General features: G+C 37.2%; 3 protein-coding genes and 1 long non-coding RNA gene across 4 annotated transcripts; 1 reads left to right on the forward strand and 3 right to left on the reverse strand.

Moving 5' to 3' along the window:
- The first annotated feature begins 277 nt into the window (after positions 1 to 277).
- Positions 278 to 4,094, forward strand: LOC137713730 (leucine-rich repeat receptor-like tyrosine-protein kinase PXC3). Its single transcript, XM_068453072.2, has 2 exons — positions 278 to 3,374; positions 3,473 to 4,094. Exons 1-2 carry the CDS (start codon positions 1,034 to 1,036, stop codon positions 3,796 to 3,798), a joined length of 2,667 nt encoding a protein of 888 aa, XP_068309173.2. The 5' UTR covers positions 278 to 1,033; the 3' UTR covers positions 3,799 to 4,094.
- A 360-nt stretch (positions 4,095 to 4,454) lies between these two features.
- LOC137713121 (DNA-directed RNA polymerases II, IV and V subunit 12) lies at positions 4,455 to 6,348 on the reverse strand. Its single transcript, XM_068452380.2, has 3 exons — positions 6,190 to 6,348; positions 5,997 to 6,089; positions 4,455 to 4,713 (listed from the first exon to the last, which is right to left on the reverse strand). The coding sequence occupies exons 1-3, from the start codon at positions 6,230 to 6,232 to the stop codon at positions 4,691 to 4,693; spliced, it is 159 nt and encodes a 52-aa protein (XP_068308481.1). The 5' UTR covers positions 6,233 to 6,348; the 3' UTR covers positions 4,455 to 4,690.
- Positions 6,349 to 9,509: 3,161 nt separating this feature from the next.
- On the reverse strand, positions 9,510 to 12,146 carry LOC148691363 (uncharacterized). Its single transcript, XR_015955455.1, has 3 exons — positions 12,062 to 12,146; positions 11,856 to 11,948; positions 9,510 to 9,768 (listed from the first exon to the last, which is right to left on the reverse strand). It is a non-coding gene; the product is annotated as an uncharacterized LOC148691363 (long non-coding RNA).
- A 1,352-nt stretch (positions 12,147 to 13,498) lies between these two features.
- On the reverse strand, positions 13,499 to 25,813 carry LOC137712936 (protein SEMI-ROLLED LEAF 2). Its single transcript, XM_068452143.2, has 19 exons — positions 25,160 to 25,813; positions 23,456 to 23,530; positions 22,369 to 22,484; positions 21,761 to 21,875; positions 21,529 to 21,657; positions 21,150 to 21,197; positions 19,417 to 19,607; positions 19,122 to 19,318; positions 18,718 to 19,010; positions 18,360 to 18,509; positions 17,841 to 18,269; positions 16,823 to 16,972; positions 15,916 to 15,991; positions 15,521 to 15,648; positions 15,025 to 15,225; positions 14,782 to 14,922; positions 14,458 to 14,580; positions 14,094 to 14,330; positions 13,499 to 13,971 (listed from the first exon to the last, which is right to left on the reverse strand). The coding sequence occupies exons 1-19, from the start codon at positions 25,304 to 25,306 to the stop codon at positions 13,807 to 13,809; spliced, it is 3,111 nt and encodes a 1,036-aa protein (XP_068308244.2). The 5' UTR covers positions 25,307 to 25,813; the 3' UTR covers positions 13,499 to 13,806.
- Between the last annotated feature and the right edge of the window lie 378 nt (positions 25,814 to 26,191).

The raw sequence follows: 26,191 nt of genomic DNA on the forward strand, positions 1-26,191 counted from the left end.
TGCGAGTGCACATAGTAGTATTTTTTTTCTGTAACCAAATTTCTTATTTACAAAAAGAAAAAAACAAGTCTAATTCTAGCTCGTAATATTTTTCAATTGAAAATAATAATCCTCACTTTAATATGCATAATATTTAGAAGATATTAATCTTCTTCATATTAATAATTTAATATGCTACAAGGCGTGTATATGTATATGTGTATATATATGTATGACTATATGTATGTATATTAGTTCTTCATTAATATGGTATGGTATGGTATGGTACGCCATGTCATGCGCAGTAGGGGCCAGGTAAGCCTTATGCAGGCAGTTCATTCACTCATCACTGCCCATTTCTCGTGAAAGCCTACGTGACAAAGAATTTCATCCCTCTCTCTCCCTTCCTTCCCTATTCCTCTACTCCCTTCAGTTCAGAGTCTCAGACACACAAACCCTTCTCTCTCTCTCTCTCTCTCTCTCTCTCTACTCTACTCTTTACTCTTTCTCCCATTTTCTTGTTTGGTTGTGCAATCATGGCTTCTCTTTCTGCAAGTAAAATGATATGATATGGGCATTTTCCATGTAGAAAATCACAACCCATGTTCCATATATAATTCAATCATCTTCTTACCTCTTTTGTTTGCTTCCTCTGTTTTTCTCTCTGCACTCTACTGTAGCAGTAGCTCTTCCTTTCATTTGGGTATTCAATCAGTTCCAACCCTGAAAAAAAAACCCCCTTGATTGGTGTGCTTTTCTTTTTACTTGTTCCTCTTGAACTTGAGGGATACCCCTACAAATTAAGGGATTGGGTTTGCTCTCTGATGCAATGCTGAAATGGGTTTTCTCAAAAAAGTTGACAGCTGATTTGGGGTCATGGTTTTTCATGCGAGTACCTTCAATGGTGGGTTTGATTCTCTGAGCAAGAAGAAAAACTGACATTTGGTTGCAAGTTCAGAAGCTGAATACTAAATCATTGAAGAAAAAAAAAGTTGGGTTTTGGAGAAGAAAGTTGAGTTCTTTTCCACAGGGAAGTGTTCCAGACAACCCAAATATGGTGGTTTTGTGCTTGTTCTGTGTTCTTCTTGTTGGGTTTCTATCCGAGTCCCACCTTGTGGCTGCTCAGCTTTATGATCAAGCTACATTGCTCGCCATTACCGAAGAGCTCGGAGTACTCGGATGGGGTGGCAACAGCTCAGATTACTGCTCTTGGCCCGGCGTTGGATGCGGGTTGAACCACTCTATGGTCGAAAAGCTTGATCTTTCGCACCACAGCCTCCGAGGTAATGTGACTCTTGTTTCTGAGCTCAAAGCTCTGAAGAGGCTTGACCTCTCTTACAATGATTTCCATGGATCAATTCCTTCAGCTTTTGGAAATTTGTCACAGCTTGAATTTCTTGATTTGTCTTTGAATAAGTTCGGAGGTTCAATTCCGCCGGAGCTGGGTAAACTCAGAAACCTTAGATCATTGAACCTCTCCAATAACTTTCTTGTAGGAAAAATACCTGATGAAATTCAGGGCCTAGAAAAGTTGGAGAATTTTCAAATTTCAAGTAATAAGTTGAGTGGTGTTATCCCTATGTGGGTGGGGAATTTCACCAACTTGAGAGTTTTTACTGCCTATGAGAATGCATTGGAGGGTAAAATCCCAGATAATCTAGGGTTGCTGTCTGGGCTCGAATCATTGAATCTGCATTCTAACCAGCTAGAAGGCCCAATTCCCAAAAGCATTTTTGCTTTAGGGAAGCTGGAGTTTTTGGTTCTGACCCAAAACAGACTAGGTGGAGATATTCCTGAAGAAATTGGAAACTGCAGTAGCCTTTCGAGTATTCGAATTGGTAACAATGATCTTGTAGGTAGCATTCCTCATGCAATTGGGAATGTTAGTAGCCTTACATACTTTGAGGCTGACAATAACAATCTTTCTGGTGAGATTGCTCCAGAGTTTTCTAAGTGTTCTAATCTCACCCTCTTAAATTTAGCCTCAAATGGATTTACCGGGAGAATTCCTCCGGAGCTTGGCCAGCTCATGAATCTGCAGGAATTAATTCTCTCCGACAACAGTCTGTTTGGAGATATTCCAAAATCAATTCTCGATTGCAAGAATCTTAACAAGCTTGATCTGACCAATAATAGAATCAATGGTACCATACCAAGTGATATCTGCAACATGTCGAGATTGCAATACTTGCTGTTGGGTCAGAATTCGATACGGGGTGAAATACCTCATGAGATTGGAAACTGTGTTAAACTGCTTGAGTTGCAGATGGGAAGAAACTATTTCACTGGCAGTATCCCTCCGGAAATTGGTCATATCAAAAACTTGCAGATTACCTTAAACTTAAGCTTCAATCATCTCCATGGACCTATTCCTGCAGATTTAGGGAAACTTGATAAGCTGGTTTCTCTTGATGTCTCCAACAATCAGCTGTCTGATGTCATTCCAACTGCACTCAAGGGCATGTTAAGCTTGATAGAGGTTAATTTCTCAAACAATCTGTTCACTGGCCCGATACCAACATTCGTGCCATTCCAGAAGAGTCCGAATGCTAGTTTTCTTGGGAATAAAGGGCTTTGTGGAGAACCACTGAGCTCCTTATGTGCAAATTCTAATGGTAGTGACCGTGCAAGTTACCATCACAGGGTTTCTTACAGGATTGTACTGGCAGTTATCGGTTCTGGTTTGGCAGTTTTTATATCGGTAACCATTGTTGTCCTGCTGTTTATGATCAGAGAGAGACAGGAGAAGGCAGAAAAAGCTGCAGGGACTGAAGACGAGGCAGCCAACAACCTACCGGTGATAGCAGCTGGCAATGTCTTTGTTGAGAATCTCAAACAAGCAATAGATCTTGATTGTGCTGTTAAAGCAACCATGAAGGATTCAAACAAGATCAGTACCGGGACTTTTAGCACAGTTTACAAGGCTGTTATGCCGTCGGGGCTGATTATATCAGTGAAGAGACTGAAATCTATGGACAGGACAATCATTCATCACCAGAACAAGATGATTCGAGAGCTCGAAAGGTTGAGCAAACTCTGTCATGACAACCTAGTGCGTCCTATCGGATTTGTTATTTACGAGGATGTTGCTCTTTTGCTGCATCATTACTTGCCCTATGGGACATTATCTCAGCTTCTTCATGAATCCACCAAGCTGCCCGAATATGAACCTGACTGGCCCAAAAGACTCTCTATTGCCATTGGAGTAGCAGAAGGATTGGCTTTCCTTCATCATGTGGCGATTATCCACCTCGATATTTCTACTGGTAATGTTCTTTTGGATGCTAACTTCAAGCCTTTGGTTGGAGAGATTGAGATCTCGAAGCTCTTGGATCCAACCAGAGGCACAGCCAGTATCAGTGCAGTTGCAGGCTCCTTTGGCTACATTCCTCCGGGTATATTTTTTGATACAGTTCATTCTTCATCCCTTTCACTTGGTAGTTTTATTAGTGTTCTAATCTAGTTTAGTGTTTTTCCTCTCTTCTGTCATCAGAATATGCATATACAATGCAAGTTACAGCGCCCGGGAACGTCTATAGCTACGGTGTTGTTTTGCTTGAGATCCTTACAACCAAATTACCAGTAGATGAAGCCTTTGATGAGGGGGTAGATTTGGTGAAGTGGGTGCATAATGCTCCGGCAAGAGGCGAAACCCCAGAGCAGATTCTCGATGCAAGGCTGAGCACAGTGTCCTTCGGTTGGAGGAAAGAAATGCTTGCAGCACTGAAGATTGCATTGCTCTGCACTGACAGCATACCCGCCAAACGTCCGAAAATGAAGAAGGTTGTGGAAATGCTGCAAGAAATAAAGAAACACTGATGGATAGTGAGTCATTGAGTCTTCTATGCCCTGAACCCATCAAACAGATCATCCATATTCTTGCTCGGGTGTCCGAGAAATGAATCGAAAAGGTGGTAGTAATCGATTTGAGTTGAAACAGGAAGAGGGGGTGGATGAATGCAGGGAAAGTCCTCCCATTGGAAAGGATTGGTCTAAGTTTCTGTTACATATTAGATCCAAATCATAACGCTGTAGTTATTGGTTTTTGAGATTTAAATGTGAAGGTGCATGTCTATGGCTTCCTTAATCAAGTTCACACCTTTTTGCAAGGAAAATTGAGGGTGTAGTCAATTTGAATTTCAGAGGATTTTAAAAGGTTTTTTTTTTTAAGCAGTAGATTTCAAATGATTTTAATAGATTTTACAATTCACCAAAAAGCATGACATATTGAGGTTTTTTTTCACATCACAGCAACCCCAAATTAGCATGACATATTGAGGTTTTTCAGATGTTTTCCGATGACCATCCAACAAAAAGGAACCCTGGGTTCGAACTTTGAACCTTCAATTGAAATAAGGAAACGTTTTCCAAAAACTCATTTTCACTTTTTGCACACCCGTATTACTTCATGTTCTTTAATTTGGTCAATCTAAAGGCTATAAATGAGGAGAGATGCACAGGTGAAGAAAAGGGGGTGTGCAAATCATTTCCTTTCAAATATATAACTCGATACATAATCGACGGACATGTTACTAACGTTTAGGGTTCCGGTATCTCAATGCCGCTAAGGGCTGCGTTTATTACACACCTTGCCCGATTGGGCTATTTCGAGTTAGGACAGTACAAGTTGTATAAAGCATGGCGCTATTTAACAAGCGCCATCTATCATTCACGTCATCTGCAGCCATGCTGAGAGCCCCGCCTGGGTTCTTCAGCGCGCCTCGTACTGAACAACTGCAGAAACAACCATTAGTCATTATCAATCTTTGAACGTCGTCATAGAGAGAGATAGATGATTTACCTAACCAGCAAAGACAAAAATACACGCACACAAGACCAGCAGAAGGAACTTTGGACTGACAAGTCATACACCATCGTAAGGCTAGCAAGAACACATTCAACAATGCTACATGCTTCCAATTCCAATCCAAAAAGTTTTGGAAATACATACTTACATGTATGTAATAAAGTTATGCACGTTTCAGAATTATAGGATTCAGAATATTAAATACGTTCCAATTCCTATCGAATTTTTTCATATTTTTATGGATTTCGGTTTCGGAATTGAAAAAAGTCAAATAACTGGTTGCAACTGTTTACCAAAATTTGGTCTGGCATTCTCACTGATTAAGTTCAGTGATTGAGTCAAAAAGTAGTATTGGTGCATCTTGGTGTAGGCTAATCACAATCTGTTAAGTGCACATAAAACTAAATCCTTAGAGCCATAACCCAAAAAACTAATCGAAAGCTTATTTCACTCCGGTCAACATCACCATTTGGCATCAATATAACTATTTCCTACAGTGCCGGTGCCGCCTATCCCTCTACTTACAAGTAATTTCTGTTGCTATGTTGTAATAAGTCTTTTGGTTAGTACTACAAAGATAACAGCTACTAATTAGTAAAGATGAAGAACGCATTTCTACATCCTATACTAAAAGCTTGGCAACCGAACGAACAAAGAGTGGACCCCAATTTTAAGTTCTAATAAGAACCTAGTGAAATCCTATGAACTGAGAAAATAACAAAAGGATAGGACATACAGACCCCAGTGACACCTGATCAAACCTAAATTGGGACTATTGGATCAGAGTAGTAGTCAAGAAAATAATTGGGTGGAAATGCAATGATTAACCCTTCTTAAGGATGGTAAGGATTCAGTTCAGCTATAAAACTTGACTTATGGATTTGCTCAACTGCCAAACATTCCGTCACATAATCTTAATCGATACAAACTAAATAATGACAGTGCAAAAACTCAAATTCCCTACCCAAAACCAAGTCCTTCTTTTGCAGCAAACTAGTCACACTCTGAAATTCGAAAAGTGACACAAACCCTAGAAAAAAAAATCAGTAAGCTAAAAAATTCGACTCCTTCTACCGTATCCACAATTGTCAATCCAAAATCGATTACTGAGAATTGTTTATCCAGTCCCCAAATAAATTCAGAGAATCACCTTTTGGAGAAATCAATCAATATTGCAACAATTAAAGCATATACGGATATAGGGACTTACTGCGGCGAGTACGCTTCTTGTATAAGATACGGTAACCGCACTCGCGGCACTGAATCACGTCATTGGACTTCAACTGAACCTCCATCCCACAATCTACAACAACATAAAAACCCTAATTTAATCTTAAAAATTGAAATTCTTCTGTATGTAATTCCTCAAGAAGAAGAAGAACGAAGAAATAGTAAACCAATACCTCCACAGATGTAGTAGACGGCCTCTGGCGGCGGCGGATCCATGGGAGCAGCTCGAATAGGGCTGTTAATTTCGAGGGTTTTGCTGTTTCAATTTCAGGGAAATAATCGCGGGGATTCGTCCTTTTAAATATATATCCTTTTATTTGGAAGTGTAAACGGTGGGCTGAAATGGATTCGGGTTTTAAGCCCAAGGTCCATGGGTTCCCCATAGGTTTCAACAATAACCCCCATTTTCTATTCAAACCCTAGTAATACCTCCATCTGAATGGAAAATAAGATATTAAATAAATTATTAACATAACATCATTTCAGAGAACTTAGATTTGATATGCATCGTAATATGTGTCTTTTGAACTTGAGCCTTCTCTATTGAGTACTCATTGGATTTACTAAATGAAGCAGTGAATTTTAATATCTTGAACTAATCATTCTTAGTAGTAATTTGAGCAATAAGTATCACACATATCACATCTTGACACACTTCAAATTCATACGGTTGTGTTCATTTAGGTCATGAACAGATCTTGATTTCATGAGACCTTTGGAGAAGTGTAGCCACAACAATTCTCAAAAATACGACCCCACATCATTCTCATATAGATAATGGTAATTAAGAATATCCTGTTATATTTATCTTAACTAGAAGATATTAACATCAATAAGAATAATTATTCACCCTCAAATTGTTTTTCTCCAACTTGTTTGCCTATTGAACCTAGACCATAGGATCTTCAATTAGCTATGTTAGGTTTCCCTCAGGTGTTAACTCATTGAATTGGCTTCAAACCCATTCCCTTTGATGTAAATGTTACTTGATCCTCTGGTAGGCATTTAGTCCAATGATTGGCAATGTTCTCTTTTGATTTAATATAGTAAATTAATGGAAATTGTTTCATTTCTTATTAACTGTCTAATAGTTCTGTGTCATCGCCTTATATGTCTCAACTTGCTATTGTATTCAACATTTTTGGGTCGACCTTGTGCAGCCATGCTGTCACAATGTATACATACTGCAATTACAGGCTTAGGCCATATTTCATCTTCCAAAAAATGTTTAAGTCATTATGCTTCGTTTGCAATTGTATCTAAGGTTATAAAGTCAAATTGCATTGTTGAAGATGTTATACATGTTTGCTTAGATGATTTCCATGACACAGCTCCTCCACCAAGTGTAAATACATATCCACATGTGGACTTACTATCTGTGCTCACTAAATTCCAATTTGCAACACTATATCCTTCTAATCTAGTAAGATATCTTAATACTCTTATTAAAGCATTCCAATGAACTCTTACCGAATTACTTGAATACTTGTGAAAGTTCTAGGATGGTATCAATCCAACCTGGAAAAGAGAGAACAGAGAAGAGGGGGGTTGAATAAGCTCTAACTTAAAAATCCAACTCAAATTCAATTTAATCTTCACAACCACATCTCATACCAAATGTGCACAAAGGATGTAGGATTTGATGAGGCAAAACCCACCATCCTCCCAAGTCAGGACAAACATTAAGGGCTCGTTTGGTGGACTGGATGAGATTAGGCCTTAGGGATAGGATTAGTTTGGAAATGATTGGTTAGGCTTTGAGTCCGAGTCCATTGTTTGGTGAAACATTGAGCTGAATTGGAATTAAATCCAGTCTATTGCTTGGTACAAGACTGGTTTGGACTTAAAATATTTATTAGTATTTTTAAATTTCCATTTATGCAACACTGCATTTTCCAGCTTTCTCACCCTCTCTCCCATTTTTCTTCCCTTTCTTCAGTTTCTCCCCTTGATTGCCGTTTTGAGAGTCGGAGGTCTGGGTTTTCTCCTTTTATTTTTTGCTTTCTTTCGTCACCTTTTTCCCTGTTTTGCAGCCCCTCTCCCTCAAACCCAGCCCTTCCATATTTCCATCACCACCCCACACATCAGTCCTTGTCAACCATGCTCGTCCCCACCATCTTCCCTATCCCTTAACCAAAAATTAGATCTTAAAGTTTCAGAACCGATCTGGAATTTCAATTGCTGCACTTTAAGATTTGATTTTTGCTTTGGGTTTGCTTGCCATATTTGGTTTGATTTGGCTATGGGTTGCTTCTTTTTAATGGGGATTAAGGTTTTATCGGCTGTTTTTATTTTTGGACTATCTGCTTTTGATGTCTTTTTGTATCCGTTCGCTGTTGGTGCTCCTCTCAGTCCTTCCTACAGTTGTGGATTTCATGTCTGCAGTGGTGGGTCGGATAGTTTGAGAGTCATGTGTGACTCATCCTCTGATCGCTTGAAGATGACGCCTGTTGCTAGCTCCGGGTGGGTGCTACAATACCATCTTCTACAGATCACATGTCGAGGCTTCGGTCTTAAAATTCTTAAAAATCCAACTAGAGATTATAACAGTCCTAAAAATGCAACTTCAACAATTATTTACATGATGGGAAGAATGTGTAGAAAAATACAAACTTACTCTTTTATAGATACTGAACCATATATCCTCAACCTTCCATGAGTGCGAAGCAACTCACACAATATACCGAAGGTTCTTCTATACATTCAAAGCTCGTTCACACACGTCATATCACTATGATTTATAAATCAATCTATCGCTCTCAGACGAGGATCTGTCTAGAAAGAGTACGATTTTTAAGATAACTTTTCACAGTACTAGGTCGTGATAGCATATATGACAGCTAACAATATCATTGACGCACAGAAATGTCGTTTCTTTCTAACTCTATTGCAGTTAGAGTTATCACAATCTTCCACTTTCTCTTCCGATCCATGTCTAAAAGGAATATAAACAAGAACAATCAATATGTATCATGACGAACACAAGTGAAAACCGGTAGAGGGCCAGTCCATCAATATGATTATGCGAGTTTGTACATATATAGTCGTCTCTGCTATTTGTAGTTTTAAGTCTGTTTATAGTTGATGGTTTAAACAAGCATGTTACCTTTTTAACTTTCCATCCCCAACCTCACAACTCCCCCAACCGTCGAGGATGCAGCATGGTGTAGGGTGCTTCACATCTTGAGTTTACGTCTGATACCAAACTCCAGTGTTCATAGTGGAGCTACTAATAATATTCTGCAGTTTTTCAGTGACCCTATAAGGTTTCAGCTGAATACCACCGAATACATTTGTTTGGTGAGGGCCAACAAAATTGAATTCGGAAAATGATTTTCACAAGCCCATTTTCATCTTTTGTACACTGCGGTCGATTCTACTTTGAATTATTCAACCTAAAGATTAGAAAAGAAGAATGTGTAGGGGGAGAAAATGGGGGCGTAAAAAAATGAATTAGAAACCAAAATTGAGAATCTTTGAAAGAAATTGAATATTTATCAAACCATATCTCAGTTAAATGCTCCAAAGAGACGTCTCGATGTTCAAATCGTTGTCAAACGTTATATTTACCCATCAATATGTGCGCTTGTTATGCCACTAAGGCTGCGTTTGTTAAATCAGATTACACTGCCGGAGTAAAGTCTCGTTATTGAAAGAAGGGGGCCTAATTAAGCGACATCTTCGTTTCACGTCATCTGCTGCCATGCTGAGAGCTCCGCGTGCATTTCTTCAGCGCGCCTCAAGCTGAATAACTACAGAAACAACCATGATTCGTTATCAATCTCTGAATATTGCCATATAGAGAACAATAGATGATTGGGCGACCACAACCACCAATTTTGTGTTTCCATTTAATACAAACAACAGCTTATCTTTATATGCCAAGATTCAAAGGTTTCTCAACATGTCATTTGGCTTGTTCTTCCTGGTAGGGTTCGAGGAGAATGAAAAGAGAGAAGAAGGATAAGAGGGAGAAGGAGAAGAGGGAGAAGGAGAAGTCATCATAGAAAATTGAGGCAAAAAAGTTTAGCACAATAAAGGCATAATTCTTATCATTTTGTTTAGCTTAAAATATTAAAAATAAATTAAATTATTTTGCAACCACTGGATTCAAATAGAAGGTTACGATCCAAAGATTAGGTAAGATTAAGAGAGAAGGCAAGCGGCATACACACAAGCACACACAACACCAACAGTAGGAACGTTGGACTCACAAGTTACATGCTATCAAAAGGCTAGCGAGAACAGCAGATAGTTCAACAAAATTCAAATAATGTGCAACGCTTTACCGGACTTTGATTTGGTATTCTCGCTGATTAAGTTCGGTGATCAGATAGTAATATTGGTTCATCTTGGTGTGGGCTAACCACCATCGGTTAAGTGCACATAAACCCATATTAAGCCAGAACTCGAAAAACTAACTGAAAGCTTATTTCACCATGGTCAATATCACCATCTGGCATCAGTATAACTATTTCCTACAGTGCCGCCTATCGCTTAACTTACAAGTAATTTCCGTTCCTGTGGTGTAATAGGCCTTGTGATTATTACTGCAAAGATAATAGCTACTAATTACAAAAGATAAAGGACGTATGAAACGTAAAGCATTTCACCATCCTATAACGAAAGGATAGTAGCAGACGAACACAGAGTGAATTGGACCAAGTTTTTAAGTTTTAATAAAAACCTAGTGAAAATTGAGAAAATAACGATAAGACAACGACACCTGATTGAACCTAAATTGGGCGTATTGGATCAAAGTAGTCAAGCACATAACTGGAAGGATTCACCAATAAAGCTACTCGAGTTTGAGTATTTATCAATAGTGACTAAAATTGAACACCCAATTTCATAAATGTCACATTTTATAAAAACTTTCAAATATAGCAAAAAATTCATGTGAATAGACCTAAACACCCATGAAATCCAAAACACTTGAATAGAGCTACTCTAGACCGTTGTAAAAAGTGCGAGGTGGTGAGGGAAGTTGGTAAATATCGTGGAGCAGTTGCGGGTGTTGTTCAACAGTCAACTAATTGAGTACATACTTGAAAATTTGCCACTCATGGCTGAAATTCAATCGCTAACGTTGATACAATATCGTCTCAGTGGAATATGCTTTGTACAATCATCTTAGCAAACATGATATTAGTTGAGGTTTCTAACTCATTGAAATCAAATTTCAATTTAATTATGCTTACGAATTTCTCTTAAATTTGCTGGAGAAAAGAGATTTAAAACAATAACAGTTTTCACAAGAGGATCGTTCCAATTTAATTCTTGCTTCGATTACCCGCAAATCTAATTAATCTATAATTCCGATTAGCAAGTTCTGAATTATTCCAAACCTCACAAACCAATCAAAACTAAACAATAGGGTGAGCGTGCGAAAATGCTGCTCTCAACAATGGGAGTGATGGTTTTGGCACCTATATTTATTTGGTTTTCATTTTGAGGATATTTACGTCTATTTAAGTGAGTTTTTTGATATATTTGAAAGATTTTATAAAAAAATGACATTTATGAAATTAGGTGTTAAATTTTAACAATTATTGATAAATACTCCTAAGTTCTTCGTAACCACTTAACTTATAAATTCGCTCAGCTGCTAATATTAAAGCTAACGTTCGATCACAGAGTAAGTTTGACTAAATGCTGACAGTGAACAAACACGGATTCCGGACGCAAAACCATGTCCACTTTTTGCAACAAACTAGAACTAATGTCATACTACGAAGACGCAAACCCTAATAAAAATAAGTTACTGGGAAATCAAATATTATAACAATTAGTGGATGGGATTTGGTAAAATATGTAGTGAACAAGTATAGGGACTTACTACGACGAGCACGCTTCTTGTATAAGATATGGTAACCGCAGTCGCGGCACTGCATCGAGTCGTTGGGCTTCAACTGAACCTCCAACCCACATTCTGCAACAACATAGTCAATAACTCAACATCGGAAATTCTTTTGTATTTCCTCATGAAGAAGAAGAAGAAGAAGAAGAAGAAGAAGAAGAAGAAAGAAAAAGGAAAATCAATACTTCCACAAATGTAGTAGACTGGCTTTGGCTGAGGATCCATGAGAGCAATCCAATAGGCTTCTACCTCCTAGGGTTTTGCTGTTTCTGTTTAAGCGGAATAAGTCTCGGGGATACTTCATTTTTAAATATATACTAGCCTATTGCCATGCAATTTGCTCTTTGATTTTGGTTTTTTTTTTTTTTAAATTTAAAATATGTGATTAAAAAAAATTCAGAAGAAAAGGTCAGCAAAACTACTTCCATACGTGGAGAAAAAAAACGTGGGATGGGGCGTTTTTACTATTTTCTCTTCTTATTAAATTATTATTTTCAAGAGTTGAAGGGAGGGGGATTATTGGTATATGAAAGTTTCGCCATTTTAGGGTGGCGACTTTATATATCTAGTAGCCTCTTGCTACATGCAATTGGCCTATTAATATGAAAATATATATGCAGATGATCACAATGACAGAAAGCAATCATTGTGGTGCAAGTTTCATTATCACTGATTATCTAGTTATTTAACCCACTAATAATATCGTTGTACTAAATAAATAAATAAACAAAATAAATACAATACCATTCTTTCCTTACTTCACTAAGCATCAACCTTCGGCTCGTCAACGTATATCCTCTCCACAATCCGGTGTAATGTGGCTCTTAACGTGTCCATGTGTGTCGCTCTCGCTAGATAAGGAATTAACTTACAGTGCCAACAACGGGATAAAAATCTCTACAATTGTGGCCTGTGGATAAAAATCCCTACAATCATGGCTTAGTCATAGGTCATGAAATTTGACGCGATTAAGGAGTCTCCTTAATCGAGACTCTTAATAGGTGCCTTTCACGTTTTCTGAAGTCAAACGACTAAATAATTTAATGGGAGTGATAACAAGTCATAAACAAGTTAATTATAGGACGCCACAAGTGGCCTAATGGATCACCTTCAAGTTTAGACTTGCCACTATATAGATATGGCCCTCCTCAACCATGAAAAGGTAATTTGTCCTCCAAAAAAAACTAGAGCTTTCATATTCATTCTGTCCACTAGTCTAACTTAGGCACCAGAGAGCTTTTCACTCACACTTTCAACCATACAAGTTCTAACATGTATATTCATTTCTTGGTTGCAAGAATACCTCGTTAATTCTATGATTGTGTGGAATTCGTTTCTGGCAAGAACATTTTTTTATCCAAATGATCAAATTGATATTTTTGGTTTTTGAAATAAATATAAAGGTTCATCACATAGTTCTGAAAATAATTTATATTTGAATCGACGCAATTCATCTCTACTCCGAACATAGAATAGTATTATAAAATATTATCCTAGCCCCTTGGTCTTGATACACTCCAAATATAGGATATGATTAAGTCCAAGACAAGCCTATCCAGCTCAATCCCTAGAGTTAGTCCAATTCAAGCCAATCTCATACAATTTAGTAAGAAAATTGGAAATGTTCCAAATAAAACCAAATGAAACTTGCAATTCACATGAAGCTATACAGTAACAAATTAAATTTTAACTTTTATACATAAAAAAACATTGAATTAGTGTAATTGGAAAAGGAAAAGAATGAAAAAATTGGAAATGAAAAACTTAGCCGATCTTTGATGACAGCAATCCCTTCCTCAAGTTACAAAGCCCAAATGAAAAAGTTAAAAGCTAAAAGTGAAAAATAAAACAATATGGTTAAAGCTGGTAGCCCTTGAGCTTTTTAAATTCACTGGATTACCAATAATTTTCTTTCATCACTAGTATAGGATCAGCAACCTGCAGCTTTTAGGAAGTTATCATACGGACTCGACGCTGGTAGTCTGAAAGAGTGCGGATGATGCTGGTATTCGGTTACACACATCATCGGGGCATGGCCTGCGCTAGGGGATGGTTTGTATGAATTCGCAGTGTCGTCAACAAATGGATTTCCGCTCTGCATTGTCATTCAAATTCACATTTTAATTGAAGATGCCAGCCAGAGCATGTGCACGGTACGCGTAAATTACTATGTACATTGAATTAAGTATGATTAATTTAGGTTATAGCCAGCAGTACCCTATGTGAGCCGAAGCCAACATGGAAGTCGGATGTCATCCATTTGGCATCATCACTGTGATTTTGGAAAGACTGATTCATCAAATATTCCTGCTTTGGTTGGGAACTCATCAAATTTGACATCTTTTGCTGCTTTCCTAACAGGAGTGCCTCACAGTGGCCGGCCATTTCCTTGTATGGCACGTCAGGTGCATTTGAGACCGATACTCTTCCAACTTGATGTGCTGTCTCCAGGACCTGGGCGCATGAAAAAAACCTTGTAGTGGTGAACACCTATCTCTCTGAATCTTGCTAGTGAACAAACAGAAGGCTTTTTCTTTAAATGCTATAAAACTAAATGTACAACATGTAGTGACTAACGTACTGATTCAATAAGTTGACTGACACTCAAAAGATTGTGAGACTCTGCAGAAAAATCCAAGTTGTTCTTTTGGCTATCAAATGAACCTTGAAAAGAATCATCGTCCAATGAAAATATTGGAGCATCCTGCATTACAAGAATAAAATCATGAGGCCTAAGCATTAAGAGAAAACTTGATGTTGGCCACCCCTAAGTATGGTGTGATAATAAGTACCCTCGTTTCATCCCTCCCAACGCTTATGTTTTAGGTGCCACACCCTCGCAGAGACATAGGATCTAGTAACCAAAAAAACAAAAACAAAAGTGACAGCTATGAAGGGTAATTACCTCTTTCATAGATTTACTGTCTCTTGAATCAACCTGATACAACTTTTGTGGGGCATCCATACACAACTGGGCTCCCAGTGGACACACATCATCAGGTAAGAATTCACTGAGCAGCTCCTCCCTTATAGAAGACATTTCAGCCTGCATAAATAGCTCGCTATTCATTATCCATGGTATAGCACAAATGATTTCTCTTCCTTTTACTATGAATCCAAAATGCTTAAAATTAGTATAAAAGCTTACATCTAACAATCTTTCCAAGCTCTTCACAACTTCAGAAGCAAAAAATTCCTTGGTTTGCTCTTCAGTAATATTTATCTCTGATAGAGATTTTAATGCCATGTTATCATCTTCTTCAGATCCATAAAGATGTCTGGGATGGTCCGGTCCAGTCTTGACAGCCTGTAACTTGCGATCTTCAACCAAATGCAGGAACGGATCAACCTGATTAAGAATATAAAGGTGTCAAAGCTATTTTAGGTTTGACTAGAGACGTTTGATCATGGAAATCTCACATAAAAATATGCCAGTACATGGTTCACTTTCTTCGTGTCTTTCATGTCCTTAAAATTGATAAGTTTAAGCAAGAAGTGTCTTTCATGTCCTTAAAATTGATAAGTTTAAGCAAGAAGTCGCATGCATAAGTAGTTATTAAAGAGAATCTGGAGCTTATGAGACCACTGGAAATCTAAAGGAGGCAACCTATGTGAATAAACTTCACCTGAAAAAAGAAACTTACTATTTTATCCACAAGTACCGCCTTGGCTCTACGAACAAGAGAAACAATATTGTATGCTTTTGATAGAAAGAGAATCATTGAAGTTGCAAGGGTAAAAAGGGACCTGCGATGGGATGGTGGCAGCGGCCCTGAAAAGAAAGGGGGAAAGTGCTTGATATGACATCCTAACAAATAAATTATTGATTATCCAGTCTATTACTTAACCAAGATTTTACTTCGTTTATACATCTATCTCTTTAGTGTGAAGGTTTTAATTTAGATAAATTTTCTCGTGTTTTCTTCTCTATCTAATTTATATTTAATATTAGCAAATGAAATAATGTACAATTATATCACAAATGAAAACGCATGCATAGAGCATATGCTCATTAGTTTGGACAGACTGCCTGGTTCACCTCCTTCATTAAGAGAGATGTTCCGCAAGGAAAATGCCAGTTGAAAACTTCGAACAAGAACCTCAATTCTGGAATTCTACAACAAACAATAAACAATAATAAGAAAAGAGAAAATGGGACCATAAAAGCAACAAAGACAAAGGAATGAAACAATAAATAGTGCCACTATGTGGGTACACAACTGGCAAAAGTTCTCCAAGTCATCCCTTCAAAATTCTGAATTCTCCATATATTTTAGAGTCACAGTTTGCCCATGGTGACATTACCCTCAAATTACATAACACAAGGACCTAGAAGGTGGGAAGTGAACTGAGAAGCTTATAAAGCAGTTAGCAGCAGTTACAAAAGATTAATACAATGTCTTGATCTTCAAACCAGCAAGGAACTAGGATGACGATTGAGGGACATAGAAATTAAGTGATCATTTCCATTTTCAACCTAGTTAAATTACATAATAACCAAAGCTACTCCAACTGTCCCAGGTCCAACTCATACGGTTTGAAGTCATAGGGAAGATAAATCAACCTTCACTAGTGCCTAAGCAAGTTCGGGAGGAAATAATGTATTGGCAAAGTTAACGAATCCATTGGCTCTCTGAAGAAGTAAAAAAGGCTCTTAATATTCAGAAAGACTGAAATGAAGTAAATTGCTAACATGTTAATTACAGTTCTAGCTAAAAGTGGCTTCAGATAGGACATAGGATGCTTAGTCATCATCAAGTTCCCCCGCTTGAAAGAAATTAATTTCAAAAACTTCTTAAGCACTAAGAAGATATGGGGTAAACATGCTATCAATATGGGATACCATCAAAATGAAAGTCCTATCCCAAAAGAAAAGAAACTATATAAAACATCACCAGCATATATAATAGAAAAGACTAATCAAGTAACATCAACCCAACAATTACCTTGGCCTGAGAAAACAGTACTACAAGGCTAAGCGTATGAGCAATTGCTTCATAGTTTTCCGGCATGTTCCCAGGAGAGATGGATTGCGCCCAAATTGATAAAAGCAATAGAGTTATCTGGTGGCTGCTCAATCTGAGGGAATTAGCTTCCTAAGGTTTAACAAATGGAATCAGTCATTCATAACCAAATCAATGTTGTTAGACAACTACTGAACTCCATAAGTCTAAATTATTATGGAATATGCCAACAATGTAAATAAAACTAACAACCTCCGGGAGGGAGGAAAACATATGGAGGCAGAAAGAACAATATGGCTGAAGATCCATGCTACATCTTGCAAATAAAAATAGAAGTGAGGAATGAGTAGTGGAGGTTTCAAACTGAAAATCCTCTGAAAACCCAATGGGTCTACAAAGTATTTCAAAGAAAAAATTATAAACCAAATCTTAACTAGTTTTCAGAAATTCATTGTGCTGAACGTTTGGAGACCTTTCATCTAGTGAAAAAAGTCGATGCACTATGAACAAAGCCGGATTTGATACCCACGAGAAATTACACGCTGAAGCTTGGACCCTAGTCCAGCTAAAATCCAGGCATTCAACTAATCAAGTCCCATGCAGTCAAACCACAACAAATAAAAATATATTTGTGGCAAGTGATTTGGAAGCTGATCCTTACCCAACCAAAACGAAGGAATTCAACTATTGCTTAGTCAAGTACATAACTAAATAGAGACGAAAGTGAAACCACTAACATAATTAGTATATAGACAAAACTTATACCAAGTGACTGCCCTGTATTTCGATTTAAAGTATAATTTATGCCCCACCTAATATAGAGGACTCATTACCAAAACAAGCAAATGGGTAAGCGTTTATAGGTCTGTGAATGGATGCATCAATGAGGCAAGCACTAAAAAAGAAATCACCAACGATAAACTAGACAAGCATATTGGAGATGTAATGAATTTCATAATTATTCCAGAAAAAGATTAAAGAAACAATTTTAAAAACTCACAGGTTCCTTAGTCGAACTGTTGACAGAATTTTCTTTTGTTGCTGAAGGTGCAGGAGAACTTTTTATGCTATATGACCGACTATAAGAAGACCTCAATCTGCTCAGAATCCCATTATTGGTATCTCTTTGTTCCCCCTCATTACCTGTATTTTCATTGTCCTCTTCACAAATACTTTCTCGTGAAGAAATTTTCTCTCTCCTCAGCTTCTCAAAGAGGGCAGCTGAAGAAGAAAAGACAGATACAGTTCTTGAGAGTGTCCTGGGAAAATTCAATGCCTTTTTTGACTCGGTATTAGGTGAGGATCGACTAGGACAAACTGAAGATGGCACAAGAACAACAGAGAAGATGCGATGTGCTCCAACACGTGTTTCATGGTCTGGATGGACCATAGCTGGCAGTAATTGATGAAACAATGCCTCAGGGAAAGCCTATCAAAAGAGCACAAAACAAATAATTAAAAACTCTTTATAAGACAGAAAGAATCACATATTTTACAAGAACAAAGTTATACTACTTGCCTTGTTTTGATAGGACAAATTTGGTAAGGAAGCTACAATTTGAGCGGTACGATAAACAGCAGAGATTGTATTTCTGGCTATAACTGTAATAGTCGAGATATTTTCCAACATAACAGCCATAGCATCAAGGATTGGTCCTGGTTCTCCAACCTGTTCAACAATGACAGCTTAGTTGTTGTACATTTGATTAAGTCTTGGATAACAAGTGAAATCTGAACCTATAAAAACTTGTAGACTCACTAAACTATTTTCCATGATAAGAACTAACACTACAAGTAGCAATCTAACTCAAGAAAATTCGTGATAGTGGATTTGTAGGCGCAAAGTTCATTCAGTAACTGTAGTAAATGAGTAGCACCTTATAACATAACTGTACAAGGCACTTATCCACCGCTTCTCTAAAGCTTCTGTTCCATTTTGTTACATCTGTTCCCAGATTAGCATCATCAAGTGAGCAGTGAATGCTCTTCCTCAAATGCCTCATGGCATCACTTACTGCACCAATTATTGCCACAGAGGGCTCAACCTTGGCAAGTTGAGAAAGAGTGGTGGTAACCTCCGCTATTTCGAGCTGCATGTTGGGTTGTTTGAGGACATTTTTGTGATCCAAATGCTTGATTAGAATGGAAAGCAAAATATGTGTACTTTGCCCTGCAACAAGCAAAGATCAAAAGGCTGGATAAGTCATCAGTAGAAGAGCCTTTGTGGTTGAAACATCTGACAGGACCAAAGATGATGTAAACCGAAGGTAAAGTTAAATACCACAATCATCCATTAAAACTTGTATATCCTTTAGGACTGGGATAGCAAGACCATATTTGGGAGACCATAAGTTCCCTGTGTCGAAGTAACGGAACAGAGATTCCAAGACACGTCTGATTGTTGTAGCCTCCTTGGCTAGCTTGGCCATGTTGTGCAGGCAGACCCTAGACCAAAAGCAGGGGTTCTTGGCATCTTCCCTATATCATAAGAAAACAAACATTACTAATTGACATGAACTGACATGTTGACAAACATGTAAAGCCATCAACAAAATCTTGTGCCAACAGAGACATACACTGTCACATTTAGTTCGCCTTTGTCATCCACAAGGGTGCTCCAAGATGTAAGCCTGATGGCGACATCTGGGGAAGAAGAACAATGACCCTCGTTACTTTGCACTTCCTGTACCCACCGATTCTTTGAGCCTTCAAGGTTCTCTGTAGTTTTATTTGAGCTTCCATAATTTTCTAAGACAACTGCAACAATCTGTATATTAATAGGGAAAAAGAACAATGTCAAGAGGATTTAAGGTAGCATTCGTTCTAGCTGCTTCATAAGAATGACTTCGAGGAGTAAATGAGTGAAGAGTAACACAATCTTAAAACCGAAAAACCAATGCAGCACTTACACATAATTGTAGCTTTCAATAAAGTTAATTAAAAGAAAGAAGGAAAAGTTAGTCACTTTCCACTAAAGATGGAGGAATATTAAAATAACCACACTAGTTTAAAATCTATACTCTCCGAGATCAATTTTTTGTCCTATTTTAATTGGATTTGCTCTGTCTCCGTAGTTTATTTGCATACTCTATGCTAATTGTAACCAGAGGAACACAGTTCAGCAAATAATCATTTTTCTGATGTGATCTTAATTAATAATCTAAAGCATTTTCAGATTGGATATGGAAAATTTAGACAACAGTAAAAAGGTTAGAAGACTGAGTCACATCAAACAACTGTAGAGAACAACCACATACAAGAGTTTTAATCCAGCTATCTTTCTTTGATCTAGAAGGATTCCAAGATTTTTAGGTTACTTGGTAGGGTTACTCGTTACTGCATCAGCAAGACTTTTCAGATCTACATGAATTATTAGACTGAATGCAATATTAGCATTTTAATATCATTCGTTATAATGAATGTTCGAAATATGTATTTAATTTATTTTTGCTTGCAAGTACATGTTTTTTTTTTCACATTGCTATCATATATTCAATCACTTGGAGCTAACGGAAGACTTGGCGCAAAACCAAGTGCAGTGGCTTTCTAGGATTCATACAGCCGAGCCCACTTAGTGAGATAAGGCTTTGTTGTTGTTGTTGTTATTGTTGTTGTATTGTATATTCATTCAATTCAACCTTTAACATTAACTGAAATGGGTAGTGAAAGTTGACAATCCCTCATATTTGAAATTGGCAATCAAAATGGAGCCCTAGGCTAGTCATGGCTCAAAAGTTCATAATTATAAAATGATACTCTAGCAGGTAAAAGATTTTAACCGTCTGAAAGACTGAAAAGAAAATGGGAACAACTTAAGGCCCGTCCGGTAACCATTTCATTTTTAGTTTTAATTTTCTCTTTGTGTGCATGAGATATAGGAAAAGTATATGGGGATAAGGTGGGATGCAGAAGTGGAGGAAGGATGGTGGGAGAGATGTATAAGGGAAGGTACACAAAGTGAAACCTAAAAACCAAAACCAAAAACTATTTTAAGTTGTTCTCCGTACAAGATTTTGTTTTCATTCATTGTACTTTATTTCTTACCCACCCTTCTCCATCCCTCCTTTCTCCCCACAACTTTCCTCATATCTCAAGCACAAAAGATGAAAGCTAACAACTAAAAATGAAATGATTATCGAAAGGTTCGGCAGGTGTTAATAGTTGATAGTTAATGCAAAATTTTTAAGCATAGATTTTAATTTATCATTGAGGGTGATCCAAAAAATTATCTTCACATTAATCAACTAGAACTATACAAAGATTACTTGAAAGTTTGGAACAAGATTTAAGAAACTTTGAATGTACTTACGTTATCGAACTCAACTGATATATGAGAGTTCTCACCCATAAACCAAACCTACAAAATAAAATTTAGAAAACTCAGTTTGCATTAGAGATATAGGTTCTGAGCATTGAGCAAACATGTTGTGAATGGCATAAATTTCCAACAGAGATATCATATTATTTCATTTTTAAGAGCTTCATCAGGCACAGAATATAGAAAAGTATATCAGTCATGGTAAAGGGGACAGAAAAAAAAAAAAAAAAAAAAAAAGAAAAAAAGAAAGAAAGATCCAACCAAATTGTAATAAGCATCTCCCATAGCATGTTTCATTTTAAATTTTGAATTTCACATATTGCTAAGGTGTAGAGTTAAATTTATAACAGAAACAATATGAAAAGGGTACCATTGAAGAAAGGGCTTGGAGTGCAGCTGAACGTAGATTACTTGCCCCTTCATCTTCCCCCGGCTCTTGAGCTATCTGACAGAGTTTTGGAATAAAGCCTTCTAAGTTGAACGTGTAAGTTCCATCTGTCTGCAAAATACAGAGAGACTGATTAGATTTGAAATTTTCCCTAGCCAACCTGGCTTGTGACAAATTAAAAGTGAAGAAGTCTATAAACCACAAATTCACAAACCTGATTATTTACAAAGTTGAAAAGAGTCTGACATCCTATAATTTGCATTTCATCATGCCGTGTTTGATCCAGAAGTGTATGCATAATGCTGAGCAAGCTACTTGCAAAAAGAGGCCTAGGAAAATGTCACTGAACATAAATTAACCATGTAATCGCACACACAAATATATGCATTTACATATTTTACACATATAGACCCACAAGCACAAATAAACAGAGAGCTTAAGCGTGTGTGAGAGAGAGAGAGAGAGAGAGAGAGAGAGGTTATTGTTGGTAGATTTCTGCAATGTTATACGTTGCCAGAATGTGGATCACTACCTCGTATTCAAACATATCATTCCAACTGAATAGTCTGAATTCACAGAATCAGATACTAGGGTCTGAAGTGTTGCTTAAAGTTTGGACCTTAAAGCTCAACTCTAAGCCCTAAATGAGACCATCTTAAAAGCAAATTTTCACTCTGTTTGAATGGTCAATACTGCAATTTGAAAAGTGTGGGGTCTCATTCAAGAATCACACTCTGTGTGTGTGTGTGTGTGTGTGTGAGTGAGAGAGAGAGAGAGAGAGAGAGATAATGGAACAAAAAAATTAGAGAAGGAAGAACTCACATTTGCTCCTTACAAGAAATCAGCAATTTGTTGTAAATGCACATTACAATTTTTGCGGATCGAAAGTTCTCGTTCCTCAATTCTTTGTAGCACCTTTGCTCAAGATAAGTTGTAATCTGCTCCCAAAATATTCAAATTTGGTTGGAAAAGAGGGAATATTTAACATTATCTGTATTTCACAAAAATCTTTAAGACGCAACTCCTGAAAAATACTGTAATACGAAAGATGTTTCACTTCGTAGAAAAAGGAAGCAAGGAAGGCTGAATATTTATTGACAAATAATCACATAGTGAAGCATGTCACATATTCGTGGTGCAAGGAAAAGGTTTGATTCCATTGGTAACTCCCATCAGAAAAATTAGGAAAACTATAAGAAGATTGAATCATTGAACCATTGCTGAAATTCAATATCAGAAATTGATTTGAGAAACCTATTAGAAGGGTCAGAAATTCACATCATCATTTCACACATTGTATGACTTACTAATAACTACATCCATTCTTTTCTCTCAACTCTTTTGGTCAACTTATTTCCCAATGTTTTCTTCCCTCTCCTTTAAACAATTATCAATTAATTTATGATATAATTGTTTTTTGTTTTTATTATGAATTATGTCAAATATGATGAGAATATATGGAGGAAGCTTCTTGAGGGATCCTTAAACTTATTTGGGGGACACACTTGTAGGGCCTGCTCCCCTTGTATTTTGATGATCCGACCCTCTAGTTTTAGGTCTGCACTCAAAGATTGTACTTGCATAAATCACTCAAATTTGAAACCACTAACCACTCAATTAGTGTCTTCTTGGAATACCATGTTGGTCTATTTTCTTTGAGACAAAAAGATGTCTTTAGTGGTAGCTGTTTTGTATAATTTTTTTGCAAGGATGACCTTTGAATGAAGAACTAAAAGATAGGGTTCAAATCATCAATTAAAAATCCATAGTGTGCTGCACAAGGTATCCCTCAGATAAGGTTATGTTGGGATCCCTCAAAAAAGGTTATAAAATTATATATATATATATATATTGGTGAACCATGTGATTGTAAAAATGGACCTAGCTTAAGACACATTATAATTGATACCTTTGGGATTCGCAAAGGATTTTTGGCAACATATTCGCACAACTTCCCAATCTTCCGATCATTAGGTCCCTCTTCCTGTCAAAATGTAAAGATTATGTCCTGAATCTTGATATCACATACACACAATTTAGGGGGAAGGGAATGAAAGGAAAACGAGCACATCACTCACTAGGAAAGTGATTGCATTGATGTTAAAAACCACATTTTAATATTTTACATGAATATTGAGGAATAGCATGCTTAACTAATGAAACAATATTTCATTGTCAGAAAATTAGGCATAGTTCGGAATGCAAGGAAAATTAATTTGATAGTTTCTAACCATGATTTTTCAATCAGAGAGACATGTGTTCTGACCAGGGAAAAAACCCAAAAAGAAGTAACACAAACATACATTTTTGCATACTGTTCTGACAGGATGCTTCCTTGGGTGAGTAGAATAAAAACTATACTAATGAGAAAGAAAAGGTTTGATCAACTAGTATTTATCAACCAAAGAAAGAAGAAATTCTTCTTAACTGAGTCTGAAAGGCATGAAGTAAGGGAAAGGCTTTAAGTTGTTAGAAAATAAAACATAAGAATTCATCTACAAGGCATTGGTTGCATCAGCAAATGCTGGCTACAAATTTTTTCTTGTATACTCCAACTGAACCTCATTGTATGAGAATTAAACTATCAAGAAATAAATAAAAACAGGACACCACCGACACATCATGCATAAGGCCTTCAGCTAATAATGACATGGCACACAACAATCACAATGCTCTGTTTTCAAGTAGAGCCGTAAACAACTTCCTACACTGATATACATAATCGTGTTATGAAGTAAAGAATCTATTAAATAAGTAGTTCTTTTCAGGCCACATTTCAGCCTCGAATGGCAGGCAACAATACTAGAAACCAGGTTTGAAATCAGTTATGGGAGTCATAATCGGTTTTAACATTTGTTTACATGTATGTTCTGAAGTCATGAAATACTCATTTTACTAGACAAAGATGCATATGGCATAATTCTAAGTTCAGTCTCACATGGCACACAACAGTAGCAGATACCTAGTTTTCAATTACCTGTCAGAGCCATAACGAACTTCAATATCTGTCTACATCTGAAGTTACATAATAAAAGTTTTACTTGGCAAAAGGTCCATTTTTCCAGGCACATCAATCAATCAAGGACCTAAGATCACTAAACCCTGTTTTTCCATGTAGTATTAAATAGAAATGTAGTTGTATAAACAAAATGAATTGGCTGAGTATCTTTCAATTAATTCAAGTACCACTTATATGTTTTAGTCTAGGGAAGGGATAGTATTTGAGAAGGTTCAAGAACTTAGATTGTCAAAACCCAAAAAATTCAGACGGTTCTTAAATACTCAATCTACTCAATTAGACTAAGTGATGATTGGTAGCAAGTTACGGAATGCTCCTCTAAATTTGAGCTCACTTGGGAAAAATCATTACTTTGATAGTCATGTCAAATGGTTGCATTTTCACAGCAGAAGTCCATCATCCAGCAATGGACTACATATCTACTATAACATCCACACTTTTCCAAACCCACAAAAAGGCACATAGAGATGGCTATATTATCATCCAGAGTCCCAGACAAGTCTCTTCACTAAAGGTAAAATTATCTTAGGAAACAAGTAACGAATCAAATGCAAGCAACAACCCATCTAGATAAAATACGAGAGCAGAACGAACCTGGTTCCGAGGGAAAATATCAGCAATGAGCTTCTTGTACCTCTTAACCGGCTGTCTAGACCTGGCTCGCAATGCCGGGCAGAAGAAGCAAAGGCTGCCACAGGCAGGCAAAACTTGGCGCGAAATCACCCCCGAAACAGCGCTCATTTTCGAGTACAAGATGCATACAATTTGACACAAAGGAAAAATGGGAACCTCAGAAATTGGCCTTTCTTTCCCTTCCAAATATATGACAAAAAGCTCACAATTTGGATGCAGAGAAGGGAAAGAAAGGCTCAAAACTGAGATGGGTAGCTCTCAACCAAACCAGCCTGTGACCAATTAGCAAAATCTAAAATGTCCAACCAAAGCCTCAAAATTCAAGAACAATTCAGCGTCCAATACAAGTTCCCAATGTGGGTTTTCGAAATCAATCAAGAGGGTATTCCAAAATCCCAAAAACGCATCAAAATTCGACGATTTTTGTATCAAAATCGTGGCGACAAAATTTACCCCCGATGAACGCCTGCAACGAGCAAGGGGAGACCTGAGGCTGGAAAATCCACCTTATACTGCCACGCTGAAAATGTACCGGAATTCCAGCATATTCCACCTCGATTTCTTATGTGTTCTTCCCTTTTCTTTTCTTTTCTTTTCTCTTTTTATTTTTTATTTTTTATTTTTCGAATTTATACTCTAAATTGTATCCGTCCAGCCTGCAGTGCTGTGCCAATACTCAGAAAACGTCTACACGTTTTAAACGGTTCAATCTGTGGGTCCCAGGGGTTTGGTAGATTTTTGGGGTCCATGCTGACGTGGATGCATTATATTAAGGCTCTGTGATCATAGACGTGCTCTCTGCTCTCTCGACAGTTAATGTTTTCCGTTTTTGGTCAACCGAAATTTTAACAGTTAATTTACCTAATTTCTTCATCATCTTTTTTTTGGTAAAAATCTTACCTTCATAGAAGAAGGAAAAAAACAAAAGGTTGGGGTCGTATGGTTTTTCCATTTCTTGGTATTATGTGACTAACTGTTATATATTCTCAAATT

The sequence above is a fragment of the Pyrus communis genome, chromosome 14 (assembly GCF_041283825.1).
Source record: "Pyrus communis isolate YQ-2024b chromosome 14, ASM4128382v1, whole genome shotgun sequence".
In the NCBI taxonomy this organism is placed as follows: Eukaryota; Viridiplantae; Streptophyta; class Magnoliopsida; order Rosales; family Rosaceae; genus Pyrus; species Pyrus communis.

Bases quoted from the DNA above. Each gene is read 5' to 3' on its own strand.
- LOC137713730 (XM_068453072.2), top strand. From the start codon at position 1,034: ATGGTGGTTTTGTGCTTGTTCTGTGTTCTTCTTGTTGGGTTTCTATCC. The intron at 3,375-3,472 runs GTATATTTTTTG...TTCTGTCATCAG, and splicing joins CTTTGGCTACATTCCTCCGG to AATATGCATATACAATGCAA.
- LOC137713121 (XM_068452380.2), bottom strand. From the start codon at position 6,232: ATGGATCCGCCGCCGCCAGAGGCCGTCTACTACATCTGTGGAG. The intron at 6,090-6,189 runs GTATTGGTTTAC...ATGTTGTTGTAG, and splicing joins CGTCTACTACATCTGTGGAG to ATTGTGGGATGGAGGTTCAG. The intron at 4,714-5,996 runs GTAAGTCCCTAT...TTGTTTCTGCAG, and splicing joins CAAGAAGCGTACTCGCCGCA to TTGTTCAGTACGAGGCGCGC.
- LOC137712936 (XM_068452143.2), bottom strand. From the start codon at position 25,306: ATGAGCGCTGTTTCGGGGGTGATTTCGCGCCAAGTTTTGCCTGCCTGT. The intron at 23,531-25,159 runs GTTCGTTCTGCT...ACATTTTGACAG, and splicing joins ATATTTTCCCTCGGAACCAG to GAAGAGGGACCTAATGATCG. The intron at 19,011-19,121 runs GTATTTAACTTT...TGCTTGTTGCAG, and splicing joins AGTTTTAATGGATGATTGTG to GGCAAAGTACACATATTTTG.